Genomic DNA, 21,003 nt, shown 5'->3' on the forward strand with positions numbered 1-21,003 from the left:
TGTATGTTATAATTATTAATACAAAGATCGAACACTCAGAAAAAACACTCAGAAAAAATTACTTCGATCCGGTCGGATACGAACCGACGTCTTCTTGCATACCGTGCCAGACGCTATACCAACTAAGCCACGGAACGCGCGTAATCATTCATAGATTTCTCATAGATGGCGCTACTACTAAAAAGTCGTTGAAAAACCAAATACAAAGACACGACGCAAGCACATAGGAAAATTCGTGAGGTCCGTTGGTTCGTTCCGTGGCTTAGTTGGTATAGCGTCTGCCACGGTATTCAAGAAGACGTCGGTTCGAATCCGACCGGATCGAAGGAATTTTTTCCGAGTGTTCGATCTTTGTATTCATAATTATAACATACATATCTCATAGATGGCGCTACGACTAAAAAAGTCGTTGAAAGACCAAGTACAAAGACACGACGCAAGCACATAGAAAAATTCGTGAGGTCCGTTGGTTCGTTCCGATCGAACACTCAGAGATCCGACCGGATCGAAGTAATTTTTTCTGAGTGTTCGATCTTTGTATTAATAATTATAACAAACTAGTGGAGTAATTTCACAAAAAATAATTGAATATCAATTCAATAAATATTATTATATAATTAAAATATTGTTAAAAAACGCGTGAATTTCTGAGAAAACAATCGCTTTTCATTCGTTTGTTAAGCGCGACTCCCATAACAATGGACCAATAACTTGAGAGGGCAATCCTAATCTTCATACCACAGACCGTAACTCCTTTTTTTTTTCAGAGCACGCCACGCTTGATCTTAAGTAACTTTTGCAGCAGGCCATGTGGGCGGCGAGCGGGACAGCCTAAAAGCTTTACCAGCAGGCCGCGTGGTACGTCGTGATCCCACCAAAAACAGACGGATGTCACCACTAGTGACGAGATCGTAAGTTGATCTGGATCAGTTGTTAACAGAAGAGCCTCACAATTGGCTGTGTTCGCCGACGCGCAACTCATATCGTCAACCTGCTGAAGCAGCCTTTGACTGATCAAGACTAGAAATATACATCGAAAATGAATTTGAATTAATAATTGTGGTACGTCGGCGGCTCACATGGCCTGCTAGGGAAAATACATGGTGGCCTGCTCCACTTGGGTTTTTGTGGGCTGCCGGTGGCCCACGTGGCGTGCTGGTTAAAAATCGAAGATACGTAGTGGCCTGCAGCAGTCGAAGTTTTGTGGGCGGCCCACATGGCGTTGAGAGTGATATGAAATATAAGTGGTCTGTTTTTTTTTCTTGTAATCTTATTGAAATATTGATCACAAGCTAACATTATTTTCTGAACTTTAACAAATATGCGTACCAATTAGATGGCATTGTCTGTTACAATGGTTACAAATTAATTTAAAAATTAACGCTTGCTAACACGGGTAGATGGAGTTAATTGTAATCAAAATAAAAAATAGCCGGCAGTGTCCATAAAAAAGTATACAATAAGCGCCATCTAGTTGATTTGTTTGTTATCACTCAAAATTAGAGTAGCTTTGACAAGTTTATTATTATTTCCTTAATGGCGGCCACCAGGCTTGGGTCAGTCTCAGTTTCGATGAATGCAACCAGTTCATATTGATCAAGAACGCAGCAAGGTATTTAATTTTGGAAGAACCTCTTCGACGAACTGCTGTTGTGCATGTAGTTGTCAAATTAGTTACAAAAATAGTTATTTGGTGCTCGTTGCGACATCTGGTGTACCAAAAGGTACTAAAAACTCGACTAGGCTTTCTTGTACCGCGATTAGTAGTCCTCTTGGGGTGGAGCAATCTCTATGCCGCCAAAAGACGGTTTGGGAAATCCCTTATTTTTGAAACTTTATTATTATCACAAATTATAAATATAATTACAATTTTTCCGTTCGATCAGCAGGACGACTCACCTCTTGTAAACAAGAAAACGTGCCATTAGTGGCAAAACTCGCTCATGAACGATGCAATACGTTGACACGATGTTCTTCTTCAGTATATCAATTGGAATTCTTGCTTGTAGTTGTTTCAATCTAAAAATATTTAATTTTATTTGAAGCACCTCGTATTTAAAAAAAAAATCAGAGTACTAGTAACAGAGGAAGGCCCCACAATTGCCTTCAATAGCCCACTGCTTGCACTGGGGTTTTTTTTTGTAATAAGTTAGGTGGTGGCACCAGTAACCAACAAGCATCACTGTTCGACATTAAAAAAAAAATTCTATTAATTCATTTCTGCTTTCTGCACAAACTTTTTAATGGACTGGGTAAAATGTAGTGATTTACACGAATGCATTTCTCTAAATGTCCCATATAAATCCAAGAAACAAAATAACAAAAACGTTTCAAACGCTCAAACAATCTTGGCCTTCAATCCCCTTTCACTAGAATTTTCAACGAGTTTGAATACCATTAACAGTAGATGCGTTTGAGAAAGAGATAGTAACACTTTGACGGTTCCTTTGTCGGCTAGCCGCGCTATAGATTTTGGTAGCACGCGCCGTGCAAGTTGCAAAATCGACGTTTACCGCAATTAAATACAAAATAAGAATTTAGGAATGTTTTTTGTGATTTACTTTTTTTAGTGATTTGGGTTCAATTTTGAACATAAAATGACCTCTGTAAATGTGGCGAGAATGCAAATAAGGACAAGATATTTTATTAATAACCTTGTATAGGCATGTACGCTAGCGTTGGTTTAAGGGATAAGCTAAAGAAAGATAATGTATAAAGAAAGATAAGATCAGTTACCTGATATGCTCACATAATTTGGGGAATCTCAAAGGAAATTCATTACTTCTCCTTATGATTTCATAAACATCATCTGATATACCCACATTGGAAGTGACTTTGCGTTGAACAAAGAGATCTTTGGTCTCCTTGTTAATGTTCAGAAGAGGCCAGTCCGGTTTACACCTAGAAATTATGTGAACGTTGTAAGTATCATAAGTACTCATAGGTAATTACAAAACCAAATATAGAATTCAATTAAAACAAATAAAGAGAAATACATTACCAAGATACATTTTGGAAGAATAAAATATCCGTGTTCTGCGAAATAGCCTACAAAAAAAAATGTTTTTTATATAATGAACCTCCATAACCTCCTAAGACTCAACAAACTACAATGGAGATAGCGCTAAACGTCTAATGGGCGGACAATGGCACATCAGACTACACATTTTTGTTCGAAAATCGCCTCCAGTGCAACGGAACAAGATACGCCAATGTGTAGCTTGATGTGCTGGCGTGTGTACATAAAAGTGTATGATGTGGCATAAGCTGAATGTGGTCCTTTTGCGTACGCCACAACCGACAAACGACAGTAGTAATTTGTAGTAGTTATATTGTATATTTTATTTATTGCTTTTTGTATGTTTTGCTTTGTTGTTTTTTTCTTGTTTTTGTATTTTTGATTTTGGTTTTTAATTCTATTTGTTTTGTTTGTCGAAGTATTATATGTGTTGTAACGTTGCAATAAAGGTCTATTCTATTATATGATAACTATACTTACATGGTTCGAGCGCAAGTAAGTTTGATATAAAAAACGTATTAGATTATGCTATCGTCATATAGAATACTATAGTGATAAATTTAAATGCGACTTTTTCATTATAATGTACACTGGGCGCTTACATGATTATAGAAATAATATTGTTTGGCTCTGAATGACTCCACATATTCATGTACACTTTGATGTGTACATAGGGCCTTAGGAGGATAAATAGGAAAACATATAATATATTTTGAATCTAACTTTTAAAGCACAAGTTCACCTTTAAACAGCGATCAGAGTATTCCGCCAAACCGATAACACCATTTCGTCCTGCGATCATAGTATTGTTGGCGCAAACACCAGGGTTAATATGAGCGTTGTGAAGCTCAGACACTTGCGTTGAGCAGGCTGCCGCCGAGTCACCTGATCCCGCAAGTAGACCCACCCTGAAATTTTGTGTTATTCTTTCCATTTTATCGTGGTTATAAAAAAGGTGATCAATGTCTTATGGATACCTCCGTGGTTTCACACCGGTTTTCATGGTGTCGCCAACTCTGAGGTCCCGGGTCCTATCCCCGGCCGGGTCAATGCAGAAAATTAACTTTTCTATATATCTAGACTCGGGTCTAGGTGTTTGTGGTACCGTCGTTGTTTCCGATTTCCATAACACATGTGTTTTAGTTACTCACTTCGAGATCAGAGCAACGAATGTGATGTTGTCTAATATTTATTTATTTATTATTATTAGCGCAAGTAACCTATAAAGGCACACTACGAGAAAGTGTGAGAGATAACTAAGGCCGTAATATTATTTTCTAACATCTCATTATATGCGTTACTTTTGAAATGAAAATTTCAAAACATTTCTCTCGTTTACTATACTTGCTTTTTACGAATCCTTAATTTCATTGTCTAATTTTTGACATTTGTATATTTATTTTGACCTAATTAAAATTATTTTAATTTTAAATCAACTTTAAAATATGTTAATTCCTCTTTCATCATTGACCTTTGTGATTTTATACCGGCAATAACATAAGGTTATGATTCGCGTACATCTTAACCTCCACCAATTATGTATTATATACCAATTGTTATGTATTTGTTCTCTTCAAAATAAGCTTACAGATTTGCAACATCAAAATTCAAAATTTATTACGTAAGCTTGTTCTCTTTAACAAAATACCGCCACAAAACTTGTTGAATAGCAGAACCTACTGATACACATAAAATTACTTAGCAGAAAATATGATATTGGCGAAAGTCTAGTTCCGCCAATACTGAACTGCCTCAGTGGCCAAATGGTTACCAGGTTGATGCTATTATAAGTAAAAAGATGAACATTTTACAATTATTATCAATAAACCCATATAACTACAACTGTGTTTAAGTTTTCGGCTGACTTAAATTAATGTATGCAGGCCTATGTGATACTATTAAAAAACGGCATGTATTTATTTATTTATTTTTTAATGTAAACGGTCATCTTTTTTAATGATTGATCCTCTTTCTCTGAGACAAAATAAATTAAATCGATCGATATTTTAATCAGTTCTGAGCTATGCGAAAAATGTACGATTTGTATAAATTAACTTTGATAGTTTTATGTTGGGCCTCAAAACTAAGACAAATGAGCATTAAAAATAAAATTTTAATACTTGTTTTTAAAACTAAGTAAATGTTGATTATATTTGTATATCTAATATTATATTAATTATAATATAATTTGACCCGAAAACGTGTTCGGAAACGCAAGCAAATTGGCTTGTGGCACTCGCCGGCCGCTGCCGCGGCACGCTTGCTTCGCTCGCTCGGCTCGTGCTGCTTTTTCATATACTAACCTAACCTACTGAATGGAGATGAACCAAGATTTATTAGGAGATCAATATCAAAAGATATACTGGTTATAAATGTCATCAATCGTTACAAGAAAAGACTAATGATAAAAAAGGGATGAAATATTATTTTTGAATACCGAATATTAATTAAGTATGCTTAAACATAATAATAGTGTTACCTTGAAAGCAGTTCATTTATAATTTAACCGTAGATCACCTAATATAGATGGAACAATTAATATATATCAAACATAAAAAAATATCGTTTATTTAAAAAGTGAAAAATTTATTTGTAACATCTGTATTTTAGCAATTCACACAATAAATGTTTCTGATTTCTGATTATAATAGATCAATTATTTATTTCAGGATCAAATAATATTATTCCTTAAAAAACACATTTTTTTCGTTTTTTTTTTATGCTCTAAGGAAACCCTGTATCGCGGGTGCCATGTAACACCCGGTTTAGTATGTTAAAGTGGTTGTGGGTAAATGTATATATATATACCTGCAATATGTTTGTATACCTACTGTTTGGCCGGATACAGTGAAAGTATACTTATTTTGTACATGTCAACTGCTATACAACCTGTTTTCGGAAATAAATTAAATAATGAATTATTTTCAATTATCAAACTCTAGTAGATAAACTTGTGACATTTGTTTTGGATAGAAAAGTGATACTCATTACGGGCCTTAAGTAAAGATGGCAATGAGGAACCCGTTAGTGTACTGGATTTACAATGTCAGTTAGTTACCAAAACTCATTCCCGGGATGCGCATTTCCGTCCCAAGCGTAAGTCATTACGAGCAGCTTCCCTTCGTGTTCGTCTTTCAATTTGGACGAAGGCTCCCGGTTCTCAAATTGAGTGTTTATACCGCCTGCAATATTTTCACAAATTAAAACTTTGTAGATTGGGATTCTTTCCGCTAGCCAATACGTTGCCACGGAAGTTGTGTTATTCTATTGTACTACAAATTATAATATTTTAGCAGATCTCCGAGAAGAATGAGTAAGAAACTCTAGGGGTTGCTCTTTGTAAGTAGACATTTGTCATGAAAAATAAAATTTCCAATAAATTGCCGACATAAATAAAGGAAGAAAAAGTCAACACAAAATTTATAAAAGCTTTAAATAGTGATTTGTTATGCAAGGCTGCAAAGTTGTTGTTTGACGTGAGTGCTCGTATTGGAATCTGAGCAAGCGAAGGAGCCAAAGATTAGCTTCGCTCTTGGTTCGAAAATAGAATCCTAAGCGTAGAGAGGGTTTCAAGGAACGAGACGCAAAACAACTTTGATGCCGAGCGAAACGTACAACTTTTCACCACACTACAGTGAGGAAAATGGTAGATGAAAGAAAAACGGTTGAACTATAACAAAATTAGTTATCGTTGTTAATTTAATGTTAACAATAAAACATACCAACGGATTTATATTACATAAATACTTTTTTTTCATCGAAAGAAAAATTTAGGTGCCCCACAGTCTGTCGTCAATTTCGAATTTCAGTTTAGAATTTCACGCTAGCGTGAAAATAAAACGCTTTTACGCGCAGATTTCTAAAGAAAGCCTTTCCAAGCTAGTGAGGTGAAAAAGTCTTTTAATGGGTCAATGTTAGTATTCACTGCAAGAATATGTAGATAAGAATATGTCCAATTAATTGCATAAATATAAATATTTATTAAATAGCACAGATAAATTTAACAAAGTATTTATTATAAAAGAATTATTAAAAACTTATGTAGTTTAAATAATGTAAATGTAAAATGTTGTAGAATTAAATAAGTACTAATATTTAATTTTTAGACATATAGTATAAGATAGAATTAGTTCATTGGATTGTGCCGTCTCTAAATATATATATTTTTGTACACTTACGAGATCCGTAATGTAATGTACCACCAAAACACATTATAGTCTAATAAAGTATCGAGTATGACTATTTGTACACATTTATCATTTACAATATTTACTCAAATATCATATCGAAGTATCCCTAAGGCGGTAAACGGGTAACTACGGATTAGACTGGAGTTTCGTCATCCAGTGCGCAGAAGCTGTAAAAATATAAACTTTTAATATAATGTTGTTGTATGACCTTAGTTTTAAACCTCGATATTTTTACCGACTTCAAATAAAGGAGGAGGTTCCCAAATCGACTATGTACTTCTTTGTATATATGTTACGCGATAATTTGTGAACCTATTTCGATGATTCTTTTTTGTTGGAAGAAAGACCCTCAGTATTGGTCTCATTTCAATTTGAAGAAAATATTCCACCTCTAAGGGTGGCAAACTAGGAGATGAATCCGGTTTCTCGCACTATCCGGTGACCGATTTCAATAAAACTTGGGAGTAGATGTGTTTCGATGAACTTTTGAGGTCGGGTTTTTAGTAATCTGTACTGATGCATGAAAAATTTTTTTTGCTCACTAACTATGTACTGTGGCGCTAGTGTGAGATTGTTATATATCTTTATACTTATCTCTCAACCATAGTGAATTATGTCTAATAGCATGTTTTTGCAGGTTAAGATTTTATTTATATTGGCGGCATATCACAAAGCAAAATATCGTACGTCATTAAAACGGTGAATGTAGCTTAAGTCACAATCAATCCAACGGTTTGTACGTCTGAAAGTGTCTTTTTTTACTATGCATTACTTACCTTTAGGATGCTTCGTGTTTTCAATAAAGTGTTTACGTAATTTGGTGTTTGTTTCGTCTTTGGTATATTGGCCTGAAAATGTAATAATAAAAATAATAAATCACGATAATTCAATATTTCACGTACTTAAGTCGAATTTTTGTTCGACATGTTTCGAACCAATTCGTGGTCCTTAATCATGAGATTCCGCGGCGGCGACTCGACGGAAACAGTTTTCGTCGAGTCAACGCCGCCGAACGAATTGTTTCGAAACATGTTGAGCAAAAATTCGACTTAAAATACGTGAGTTATCCGTTATTTTAGTTAATATGCTGAGTTTTACGGTGGTTTTCTATTTAAAACTCAATATTACCCGGTTTAGTAACCGATAATATAGTACCGTGATAATTTTATATGAACATTTTTTTATTATTGCCTATTACAAATATAGTAGTTACTGTGCATCCTTTGTACATATATTTCTTACCAATCACAGGTGGAGAAGGTTTGATATAAGAAAAGTTAATATCGGAGACATGGTTTAGTTTCCCGCTGTCCAGGAAAGTGTATATTCGCTCCTCGAATGTTGATACGTACACATCTTCCTGGTGGGGTGACATACGCCATTTGCCAAGACCTGTGAATAAAATAAAATACAATAAAAGTCAAAGCAAAGAATCATTTATTCCATTTGTAAAATAAATTTACACTTGAAAACATCACATTTAAGCTACTGCTCGTTCACTACGCCGACTTCCCTGAAAGAACAAGCAAGAGACTCTTTGGGATTGCTCTTTTCAAATAAACTTACATGCTATGGAATACACTTTAATCAAATTTGTGTGGATTCTGGAGTCATGTCGTCTTTCCATACATCTTTATCTAACACGTAGTCTTCAATTTTTTTTAATGTAGTTTTTAAACTTATGAAATGATAATTTTAATATATGCTCCGGAATCTTATTGTAAAAACGTATACAGTTCCCCATAAAAGAGTCGTTTACCTTGGTTAAACGAAATCGTGGTACCATGAGTTTGGACTTAGCTCTAATGTTAATATTATGGATACCTTTTTTCTTATTGAAATTATGTATATTTTTACGGGCATATAAAATATTTGAGTAAATGTACTGTGATGCCACAGTCATGATACCAGTCTCCTTAAACTATTCTCTGAGAAAAAATAAGTGTTTAAAAATTAACGATATAAAGAGTGTGAGTATTGATTTTTCAAATTAATTCTAGGCTCAACAAACATATTTTGTAAATATTATTATGTTTAATAATATTTAATATTAATATTATTTAATAATATTTAATATTAATATTATTTAATAATATTTTAAATTAATATTAATATAATTAATTTAATTTCGGACATAATTTCCTTATTGTGTTAGTTAAGTTGTCCCTATAAACTGTATTAGTAAAAGTCACAAATAGTAAATTACACTTCTAACTATACTTGGCATGTAAGCTATATGACTAGCCCAAGCCTAGTGGCCGCCATTAAGGAAATAATAATAACACCTGTTGACACAGTACTGGCACGTCATCTCTCTGGATCACCGTCCGAAGAAGACCGGTGGCGATGCCCTGTTTTTTATAAATAATAGACACATGCTTGGCCATAATCCTACCTGATGTCAAGCGACGATGTGATCGACGTTTGCCTAAAAATAGCCCCAAATTGTACTTTTCGGGAAACACAGCTAGAGTAGAGTATTTCATTCCTTTTCCTTATTCCACGCATCAGAAAGGAGGAAGTAAAGTGCTTGCACAAGAGAATTGTTGTGTTAATAAGTCTCTGTGCTTTTCGCTTCACCGAGTCCAAGGTAGCTGACTGGCAGAGCCGTCTCACAAGTGACAGCAGTACTCCATACACGATCGAACTCGTGCTTTATACAGATTTAAAAGCTGTTCAGGTGTGAAGTACCGCCTGACCTTGTAAAGTATGCCTAGTTATTTGGCAGCAGTTTTTGCCAAGCACTCGATGTAGCGCCCAAAGATAAGGTTGGACGATAACCAAACAGCTTGAGGTGGTCGCTTATGGGCACGGACACATCTCGGAAAGTCGGAGTAAGGTGTAGGGCACTCTGTTTTGATGAGAAAAGACACGCATGTGTTTTAGCCGCACTAAACCTCACCCTGTTCGCATCTCCCCAGTCGGCCACTTTCAGGCTCAGATTCAACCGGGTGACCATCGCCTCTCGTTTACATCGGATCTCTTCGCTGTTGTCTCAGGCGTCTGGCACATAACTCTCTACCACTGTGCTGTCGTCTGCATACCCAAAGATACCGGGCATCAGCAGCAGATCGTTGATATGCAGCAAGAATAGAATGGCGGAGAGGTCCCCGAGGTACACCCGCATTTATACCGCGAGGAGCAGAATAGTAACCATCTACAACTACACGGATTGACCTATCCTTCAGAAAATCACCTATCCATGTGCAAACGCCAACAGGACAGGCTATCATGTCAAACCCTATCAAAGGCCTCTGATATGTCGAGAGACCAATAATGTGTGGCATACGCAAGAAGATCCCAGTAGATCGACCACGGCGAAAACTCTACTGTCGATCACTTAGAAGATCTTGCCTCGCTCGAATCCTACGCATCAGGGAGGCTACCCGCTACTGAAGTATGGCGCTGGACCATCCACTCGCACCTCAGCGAACATTCCCGATGCGCTACAGTAGCGTGCCAACCCCGACAGCATTTTAAGAGCGTGTTAATATTGAACGCGCAGGGTGTGATACGTGTAAAAGGATTGGCAAAACGCTTTAAAAAGCGTGAACTTTACACTCTAGTACAGCCTACGAATCAATACATTACACCTCAAAGCCAACACCCTGCGCTCCCTGTCATGTTTTTTTTGTGACGGGACGAACATGTCATGTGCTTGGTGGTGAGCTACACCCCCGTCCATAACAGTCGCAGTGCCACTCAGAGCTTAAAATCGTAAAGATCTGAGAGGCAGTGCCACTGCGCCTGTCACCGTGAGACAGAAGTTGACAAGTCCCATGTACCTGTAATTTCATCAGCACTCTTACCCTTCAAAGCGGGAACGCAGTAATGCTTACATTACTGCTTGTCGGTAGAAATGGGTAATGTGGCAGTACTCTCCTGGACGAACTCTTTCTCAAGGAGCTTCTACTGTTACTAAATAGTGTAAATGTCATGTCGTCGGAAAGATTCTCCATCACCCAATGCCCTTAATACTTGAACTGCGAGATTCTACGTATTGGCACATCGTATAAGTCGACTGGCACCTCTTCGTATCGGCTACAGAAGCCTTCAACAGAGTTAATAAAAGCTGAATGGTGCCATGGGTTTGTGACGTGACGAAAGTGCAGAGGGAATTTTTTTTTTATGGTATGGTCAAAATGCATGAAGTTAATAACAAAAGAAAACTGAGTTAACATGCACCGTGCCCTGGTAGGCACAAATTATTTTTATAAGAAACGTGCCATCTATCTCTGACATCGGGATTTGATTTTGTCAGTTTTACCACTTTCTCGCGTGGCATATTTAGAGGAGGAATTAATTATCACTTTATTTATTGTAATAAAGTAGTTAATATATAATTGCAAATTGGTCGTTTATATATTATTTTTATTTATTTATTTCAGGCCACATGACCCATTAAATATATACCTTAAGGACTAACATACATACAATATAATAAAACACAATTTCTAATTAATCTACACAAATTGCACTTGTCGGCGATGAATGTCGCAATCTGGTGTCAGGTAACCAGCCGCGGAACCGCCGATATAAGACACCCTTCGGCCAAAATTCTTCCTTCATGAAGGTCGACAGATGTTCGTGTATTTGGCTTTATGTCTGATATACTCCACTATCTCCTCAGACTTCGTGGAGTAATGCAGCCGCGACAGGTGCAGCAGCGTCGTCGGTGAGGCCGGACGCAGTAGGAAGTTCGGTCCTGTCGGTGCTGTACCACGCTGGTTACGGTTGGTGGGCTTCCTCTTCTTCTCCTTCTCCACTTTTGTGAAGCCGTCCTCGTCGCACCGGTCCATCTGCCTCTATGGTTTTACAACTTCAGAGACAGGCACACGGGGATTACTTTTTCCCTTAGGAGATTGCCGCCGATCGTGTTTCAAAGTGGCCGTTCGGCAGCTTGAAGCGGCTACAGCATGCACATTACAAGTCGACTTTTAAAAAATCGATTGAAATGTATACAATAACGAGTTTTGTATAATTTCAATGCGATTAATTGATAGCGATACAACTCGATTTACAAATAGTGTAAATAGTTTTCGACCTCGATTTCGGGCGTTAATGGTTTTAACGTGATAAAAACTTTATAAAAATTAACAAAGGGCCTAAGTAAACGCACCTGCTCCAATAATGTTGAGGAAAGCAAATTTTCCTTCAGCCTGTGCTCTAGCTTCAGCTTCCATAAGTATACATTCAGCGGTCACACATAGTCGTTTATAGTACACAGTATTATCAAAACACTCTTCGTTTCCTGCCTTAAGTGAGACGAAACGACTTGTGTATAATTTGCTTTTGGAAGATTTACATATTTTCATTTTGGGTTTTAATTCGTCGTAACTGTAACTGGGGACCTAAAAAATAAACACCGAATGTAAGATACGTTGTACAGTCGGTGCCCACACTTAAGTATCCACTATTTATACTTAGCTTAGTACAAATAGTGGGTACATAAGTGATGACTGACTGACTGTACCATAGTACAATAAGACATGGTAACTCCATACAAACGTACCAGCGCAGATAGTATGTGTGTGCGCCTGTGTACGGGCGCATACATTCTCGTAATATACAGCCTCCTTGGCCATATGGCCACTATGCTGGACTGCCACGCAGAGGTCCCAAGTTCGATTCCCGGGCCGGGAGAAATATTTGTATGGTCTACATTTACTTCTCTCGTGAGTTTGGGTGTAATTTGTGATTGATAGACGTGTGTGTGTCCATGGCACCCGCGATACAGGATATCCCTAGTGCGGAGCTATGAGTGTGTGCGTTATTGTTGTTATTATAACCGTAGTAAAATAAGACAAGTATGGTAATGCCGTACAAAGCAACAGCGTGGTAAGTATGTGTGCGCGACCGCCGCGCGCCGCATACGGACGCATTATAATGAAAGGCGCGTTGGCGCGACCTGTGTCATGCAATCGTACACGTCGCGTGCGGGCGCGTACCCATAGAAGCCGCGCTGCTACTTTTGTATGGAGTTATCATACTTGTCTTATTATGCTATGGTTGAAGTCACCCCTGCGCGCAATTGATCGCGACGCAGGCCAACTATTAACTGCAGGCCATCGTTAATAGCTTAACCTGACGTTAAGTGACCATGAGGCCGAGACGCTTTAGTGTAAATTCAATCCAATTCACTCTATCCTTGAATAACCCAAAATTGTATTTTCTGGGAAACAAAGACATTGCCGATAGTGTATTCCATTATTCTGCCGCGCACATTAGGAAGAAGGAAGCAAAACGTCGATTAAATTTGAAAACCCGGTAAGTTCGTTTTTGGACGAAATCCCTTTTTTAATCTTCAAGCACAATTAAGGGCATTAAAAGCTTAAAATATATTTTGTAGATCCTTTTAAAGTAACAAAATAAAGGCATAAACTAGATACTCATATAATTATTTCTAGTAATTCTTGTTTACTAAAAAGTTCACATTAATGGGGGTTACGAGGTTTACGAATTTAGGCGACGAAAAGGCTTCGTGCGAATAGGTATACTCCGAGATGAAATCGAAGTCCCAAAATGTAAACAAACAACTGTCCCTATCAAAGTGACATCTATCGTACGTTTATTCACAGGTTCTACTCTTTATTAGGAGTAATAATTATAATGGAAAATATACCCTTTTGGGTTAAACAACTTTCAGAACAATTTAAAATAATTTTATGTAAAAAAATATTTTAATTGAGAAATGACGATATAAGGAAATGAGACGGATCACGGATCACGGACCCCAGACACGGCGGCGCAAAGAAAACATAACTCAGATTTTTTTTTAATTAGGAACAAACACTATATGGTTTTGTTTTTGATATCAGTGGCTAACATTCCCTTTAGTTTTTACTCCGGCGAAATAGGGTTAAATAATGTATTTTCATGTCAGTATATTAATAACCTAAGGAGCGTTCCAAGGAGTCCGCTGTTCGCTACACGCTCCATAGTTTTACAGAGTGTGTAGGCGATTGTAATACACGATAGACAGCATAACATATGTAATAATATTATATAGGAAACTTGTAGTGTTTTGCGATTAATTATATTGAGTAGAATTCTCTTTTATAGGAGTCATTTTTAAATTTCATCATCTTGTTATTTAAATTCCTAATATTTTTCCCAGAATACCATTTTACTTACCTGATAAAACTCCGACCACATCTTCCTCCACATATACTTAGCTTCGTCGGACTGATTCTCTTCAGAGCCATACCCTCTAGCAGGTACGTTCTGACTTTTTGATATTATTATATCTTCATATTCCATTTTAAGTGTGCGTTTAAATCGTGGGCCTATAATACCTGAGAATTGAAATTGTTTGTCATGTGTTGGACCCCTCGATAAGTGTTTATACACATAATAATAAAACACGGTCTTCCAAGATATCAGAAGAACGTGAGTTGACGTCAAACCAGAAACAACCCTAACCTATTTCTGTCACCAAGCAGTAATGTGAACATTACTGCGTTCCGGTTTTGAAGGGTAATGGTGCTGGTGAAATTACAGGCACATGGGACTTGTCAACTTATGTTTCTGAGTGACGGACGCAGCGGCAGTTCCCCTCAGATCTTTGTCATTTAAAGCTGTGAGTGGAACTGTAACTCCGTGAACTCTAACTGTAATTTGTAATTTTTATTTTGGTCCTCCTTAATTATGAATTTTGATCACTGTGAGTCGTTGTTTCCGATTTCCATAACACAAGTCCTTTAATTAGTTACTTTGCGATCAGAGACACGAGTGTGATGTTCTTCTTCTTCTATGGCCCTATCGAAGTAATGTCCAATATTTATTTATACAAGTACATTTTTTTCTAATTAAAAATACTCGCGTATTGAAAAAAACGCTTTAACAGTTATAACTTACCAATAATAACTGCATTTTCTTCAATATCCTGATCATTAACAATACCTTTATTGTTTCTTTCACCATCATTTATAGACTCAGTAAAACCACTGACATATACCATTGAAGATAGTTTCATTTCATCATAACTTAAACAATTCCTGAGTAGTAGAGGGGGTTTTTCCTTTGCAGTGCCAACTAATTCCCAACCGTTGCGACTGTAATAAATGTAATGAATGAATAGATAATTTCGTGTTTCATATTACCCAATAGAAAGCATTAGGTACAACTGCTGTCAATTGAAATAAAAAAGCATGTGTTAAATAATAATATTAATAATAATCTTTATTGTTCTTTCACAAAGTCTTAGAATATTTAAAGTAGTGACTTATCTAAGTAATGTTACATCATTAAATCTGTGTGAGAGACTGGCGTCAGTACTAGGATACCTGTATTACAGATCACCAGCCTCTCCACACTCCAGACCAAAAGGTAAGTACACTCGAACTTAGATAGCTATAATCTTAGTGAACAGTACTGGACTTAGGCGTGAGGTGAATGTGTGTGTCTGTGTGTTTGTCTGTGTGTGTATGTGTGTGTGTGTGTGTGTGTGTGTGTGTGTGTGTGTGTGTGTGTGTAAACTAGTGTGCAAAACCTTAATTAGCTATAAAGAAAGAATAAAGTATATTAATTTGATACTAATAATAATTTTAAGTTGGAACAATTAAGAGATTTTCAGTTTCGTCGTAGTTTAGATTTTTAAGATAATTAGTGATAACTCTTTTGCAGTGGAATTTGAAATGATTCTTTTAAATTTGTAAGTTAGAGTGTAATTTGTGATTCCCTAGTGCGTGGTTATGTATGTGGGCGTTATTGCTATTATAAGTAAAAATATGAACATTTTACAATTATTATCAATAAACCCATATAACACACACAGCGTTTAAGTTTTCGGCTGACTTAAATTAATGTATGCAGTTAACGTGATACTATTAAAAAACGGCATGTATTTAGTTTTTTTTATTTGCAAAAGCAGCAGGCAAGAAATCTAAACGGTCATCTTTTTTTAATGATTGATCCATTTCCTCTGAGGAATTAAATCAATCGATATTTTTTCTGTTCTGAGCTATTTCTATAAATTAACTTTGATAGTTTTATGTTGGGCCTCAAACCTAAGATAAATGAGCATTAAAAATAAAATTTAGACACTTGTTTTTAAAACGTAAGTAAATGTTGATTATATTTGTATACTAATATTATTTTAATTATAATATAATTTGACCTGAAAACGTGTTCGGAAACGCAAGCAAATTGGCTACTGGGTTCGCCGGCCGATGCCGCGTCACGCTCGCTAGCTCGGCTCATGCTGATTACTCACACTCTAACCTAACCTACTGAATGGAGAGCGCAGCAACTAAGATAAATTAGGAGATTAATATCAAAAGATATACTGGTTGTAAATGTCAAAAAAAGAGGATCACATATTATTTCAAAAATAATATTTGATCGTCTTTTTTTAACGATTGATGATTGAGCCCTTTCCGGAAATCCGGAAAAACGAATAAATTAAACTTTGGTGGTTTTAACAACTCTATAACTTCTTGTGCTATATTTATACATGTATCTATGTATGTGGAACACGATTTTCCCACCATTACAGATCATATTTTTCCAGTGATTTTGAAACAGTTCTTTTACAAGTTTTTGTTATCTTGAGACACACGATGTATTAATTTCCTGCACTTATTGTTACATTCCAAATATGGCAATATTACCACAAAAAAATGTTAAGTCTAGTTAGTCTGAAGTAGTGCTTACCCTCTCTTCCCTGTAAGTAACATATATTTATCAAAAGCACCATAAAATGTTACAGCTCGTTTCTTCAGTATCCTATCAATCAGTTGTGGCACTGTCATCTTCTGGTATAATTTCTTTTCAATGTCTGAACCATATATCCTGGAAAGCAGAAATAGTGTTTTTGGTTATAATGATAAATTATACTCTAACTTCACTAATATGATAATGGCCCATTAACACCAGGCCGTCCGAATACTTGACTCCGTCGGGTAAACGTGAATATTTTCTATGGAAGGTTACAGGAAACATAAAGAAACCTCGGCAATCGTTCCCACGTCTTCAAACTGGATTGACATGGGAGCGTGCCGATACAGAGATGGCAGAGGTTTTTGCGGTACACCTACAATCAGTCTTTCAGCATACTTTCAGCCAAATGACTGCTCTGAAAATGATGATTAGGAATTTGACGATACTCTCGCTTATGACTTACAGCCGCTGTGTCTCCCCTTAAAAAAAAATCCCAGAAAGTGTTTGGTGTTCTTAACTGCACTGGTTAAGGCCACAATGAGAATTGGTTATTTTCTAGCCGCCTGGAAGGTATCACAAATAACAATGATCCACAATGATCTACCAATTTTATTGTAGAAATAAATAAAAATAAGATACAGGAAGGGAAAAGAACTGGTAAGTTAAGGCGTAAAGGCTGTTATAAAACAAAATAATGTAAACCAGGTACAATCGTATAAAACACTCCCTACTTAAATTAGATATAGATTAACAGGTAAAAAGGAACTTACTCCAAAAGGGCCTGTATTTTCTAGAAATACTATGCTTATCGAGTTCTTAGGTTTTCGCGATTGTTACACATAGAAAATAAAACTATTTTTCGGTTTTAAGGCGCGTATATATGTTTTTTCAGACAAACCAACATTTCGGGCCCTTTACAGGTCCCGGACCAAGTGCAATTAAACCGCAACACATTACCTTCGCCCTGAGAAGAAGTGACTGTCCACCCGTGAAACTTGGGAATAGATAGCCTACCTCCACACTAGGAGACTGAAATGACAGCATGTGTTCGATGACTAGAGGCTGAAGCAGTGGCTTCCTCGCTCTCTAATGCCAAAAATTACTCAAACATATTCATTACAGTCTGGCGACTGATTGTAGGTAGATAAGTAAAAGATTTTTTTACCTCACCAGGTTTTATGAACTTGTCTATATTAGGTTTCACATAATGACAATATAATGTTGGGTGGTACAGCAAATTTAATGATACATTTTGGAGAGTGTTCCTCCTTCATAATGTATTTGGTAAATAAGAGGAATATGCTACGGCATCTGTGTGACGCGAAAAGTACAATTTATGGCTAAGCATTTATCAGACAAATGCTTCCTATCATTGGTGACTTCATTGCTCAATGTCTAGTGAGTTTGTTGCCAAACGTAAATAAATAAATAATAAATAAATAACGCACACACTCAACATAGCCCCGCACTAAGGAAAACCCTGTGTCGCGGGTGCCATGGACACACACATAGACAACCACAAATTACACCCAAACTCACGAGAGAAATAATTGTAGGCCTTACTACTATTTCTCCCGGCCCGGGAATCGAACCTGGGACCTCTGCGTGGCAGTCCGGCATGGTAACCGTTTGGCAACGGAGGCAGTTGAATGTGTGTCTATTATGTATATCAAAATTCCAAATAGTTTACCTTTTATATACCAAAAATCTGGTCATTAGCAATAAAACTCTCTCATGTATGAGGGGGTACGTAGACATTATATTTTTCTTTAGCCTGACCAGAGGTCTTGTCAATGTCAATTGTTCCAACCTGAAAAAATATGAGCAGAGTATAAAATAAAATAATAAATTATGTGTTTGTTCATGAAATTAAATATCACACCAGGCTTAGTCAAATCTTCTTCTTGGGATACCTCTCCTATCAGAGGTTGGACAACATCATGGCAATTCTGGCTTTAGAGGCTGACGCTCTAAAGAGCGGGGTCGTATGGCATTCGTACCATTTCCAAAAATTTTTCAACCAGGAGTGCCACCTTCTACTGATACTTCGTTTTCCAGCAGTTTTGCCCACGATGATAAGTTGGAGTAACTTGTACTTCTTGTTCCTCATGACGTATTAAACAAATCAAGCCAAGTTTAATCATAAAATTATAAACCCTTCCTTACCTAATGGTCTGGATAGGGAATGGTATAGGAAACTCTCTACTCCTTCTAATAATGTCTTCTAAATTATCTGCAAGCTTCACTTTTGCTAAATCCTTACATTGAGATAGAAACTCTGTTGTGTTCTCATCAATGCTTAAATAGTCCCATTCATGTTCTAACCTAAAAATATAATAAAGTTATTAATAAGTATTGTAATCAACAGTTCAGTACAAACTATCTATGTTATGAATCATATAGCTAAGGCAATTCATCATTTTTAGATAATAAGCAATGAAAAAAATTAAGAAAAATAATGGGGTTACAAGTTTGAATATGTTTTCTATTCTCTAGTCATCCCATGAATTGTTTCTTAAGCTGGGTTTTCACTACACAAGTGCTCTTGGGCCGCAGGCGCTCATATAAGCCAGATCTTAGAAGTCCACTCAGATTTCAGTTTACACGTTACTATTTCATCAGAATCCAAGTAGCATTTGTCCCCGTGCACAATCAAGATGTCCACGACTGACCTGCTGCGTTGTGTAGGAGTTGTGGCAGATATGCTAGTGGCTGAAGTGCAAAATCATGAAAGGGAAAAAACAAAGCAAGAAAATATTTAGACCAGAGAATGGATTTTACGAAGTGATCAACCGAAAAATTTTACTAGTTAAGTGGAAGAGGAAGATCAAAACATGTTTAACACCTCATAGCGTCACATTCCTTCCACTTTTTCTTAGTTGGTGGCATTTTGATTTCTTCTTTTTATTTATTGGTGCCCTGTAAGAATATATTTCTACAAGTATATTTCTACAACTACTCTTGGACTCGGTCCAAGAGTATGTACTATTTGTATAGTGAAAATCCAGCTTTACTATTGAGATTTAAAGACAGGACTTTAGAACAGCTGCATCCCAATTAAGTTTCAAAAATACAATGTTTATAGTTTTTATAAATATTAACTACTATTTAAAACAATCTTATTAGTTTAAAAATTACTAACAATTATGATTATTTATATATTGTTAAATAGAATTAAATAAATTATTATCAAACGAGATTTCCTTAGGACTACGCCACTTTTACTTGAACCAATTTAAATCTCAAGTGTCATGCTAGACGTGCCGTTGACGCCGTAAGTAAGACTATATTCCATATTTTACCAAATTATATATAGAATAAGCTAGAGCTCGTGAGTATTGTTGTTAAAATACTTAAATAAACAAACTTCCGCACCAAATATACTGTCTGGATGATGAACACCTTTGCTCGAACGTTAACTGTGGAAGCAGCAAATGTCTTATTACGGTGTCCACATCCGAGTAATATGAAGATGTTAAGTCTGCCATATCAATAATTTTAATTCGATTCAAATGTTGTTTTACTACCATCTAATAAAAACAATTCACCATGGTTTCCCAAAATTGCACAATAATTATTTAGATGTGACAAATTGATAAACACAAACTGACACAAACTATGATAAACTTTTTGACAATATAAAGTTTCGTTCGTTTATATTTTTTTTAAAGGTATATGGCCCTGTCACAAAACCTTTAGGCCAAGTCTTATTTAAATTGACGATCTTGATTTAAGAGTTTGTTAATAGTTTCTATAGTGTATTCCACAAATTTATTTAAAATACTGTAACTCTTTTTATTTTTAAGTAAATCTGTTGTGCACCGGCGAAGAACTACATATTACACTTGTTTCACTTGGTAATTTGTTAAAGAGTCGTCCATAAAGGCACAAACCAAAGATACTACATATCGTAAAAATGTATACTGTGAGATAATTTTCCGATAAATACCAGAAAAATTGCAAAAATTTTAAAATTTGGAAAAATAGTTTGAAAGGCTCATATGTTCTACGTTTTGAAATATCTTTTGAAGTTTTATTTAGCGTGAATTATAAACTAGTTTAGCTATATAAAAGCCACTTAGAGAAAAACGACATTGCATAATTTATTTCAAAATCAATTATTTTCACTTTGAA

The 21,003-nt window shown here is 36.1% G+C and overlaps 1 protein-coding gene across 1 annotated transcript in view; it reads right to left on the reverse strand.

Moving 5' to 3' along the window:
• Positions 1–20,357, reverse strand: part of LOC113227336 — a 31,551-nt gene extending 11,194 nt beyond the window's left edge. The window contains exons 1-14 of the mRNA XM_026460229.1: positions 20,245–20,357; positions 19,036–19,194; positions 18,560–18,679; positions 16,864–17,001; positions 15,067–15,263; positions 14,344–14,504; positions 12,329–12,560; positions 8,452–8,601; positions 7,986–8,057; positions 6,078–6,201; positions 3,762–3,927; positions 3,002–3,048; positions 2,737–2,901; positions 1,900–2,019 (exon numbers count right to left, since the gene is read on the reverse strand). Coding sequence (XP_026316014.1) covers positions 1,900–2,019; positions 2,737–2,901; positions 3,002–3,048; positions 3,762–3,927; positions 6,078–6,201; positions 7,986–8,057; positions 8,452–8,601; positions 12,329–12,560; positions 14,344–14,504; positions 15,067–15,263; positions 16,864–17,001; positions 18,560–18,679; positions 19,036–19,194; positions 20,245–20,357 — 1,964 coding nt within the window. The remainder of the gene's footprint in view (positions 1–1,899; positions 2,020–2,736; positions 2,902–3,001; positions 3,049–3,761; positions 3,928–6,077; positions 6,202–7,985; positions 8,058–8,451; positions 8,602–12,328; positions 12,561–14,343; positions 14,505–15,066; positions 15,264–16,863; positions 17,002–18,559; positions 18,680–19,035; positions 19,195–20,244) is intronic.
• Between the last annotated feature and the right edge of the window lie 646 nt (positions 20,358–21,003).

This window comes from Hyposmocoma kahamanoa, unplaced genomic scaffold, assembly GCF_003589595.1.
Source record: "Hyposmocoma kahamanoa isolate Upper Pololo Valley unplaced genomic scaffold, ASM358959v1 210, whole genome shotgun sequence".
In the NCBI taxonomy this organism is placed as follows: Eukaryota; Metazoa; Arthropoda; class Insecta; order Lepidoptera; family Cosmopterigidae; genus Hyposmocoma; species Hyposmocoma kahamanoa.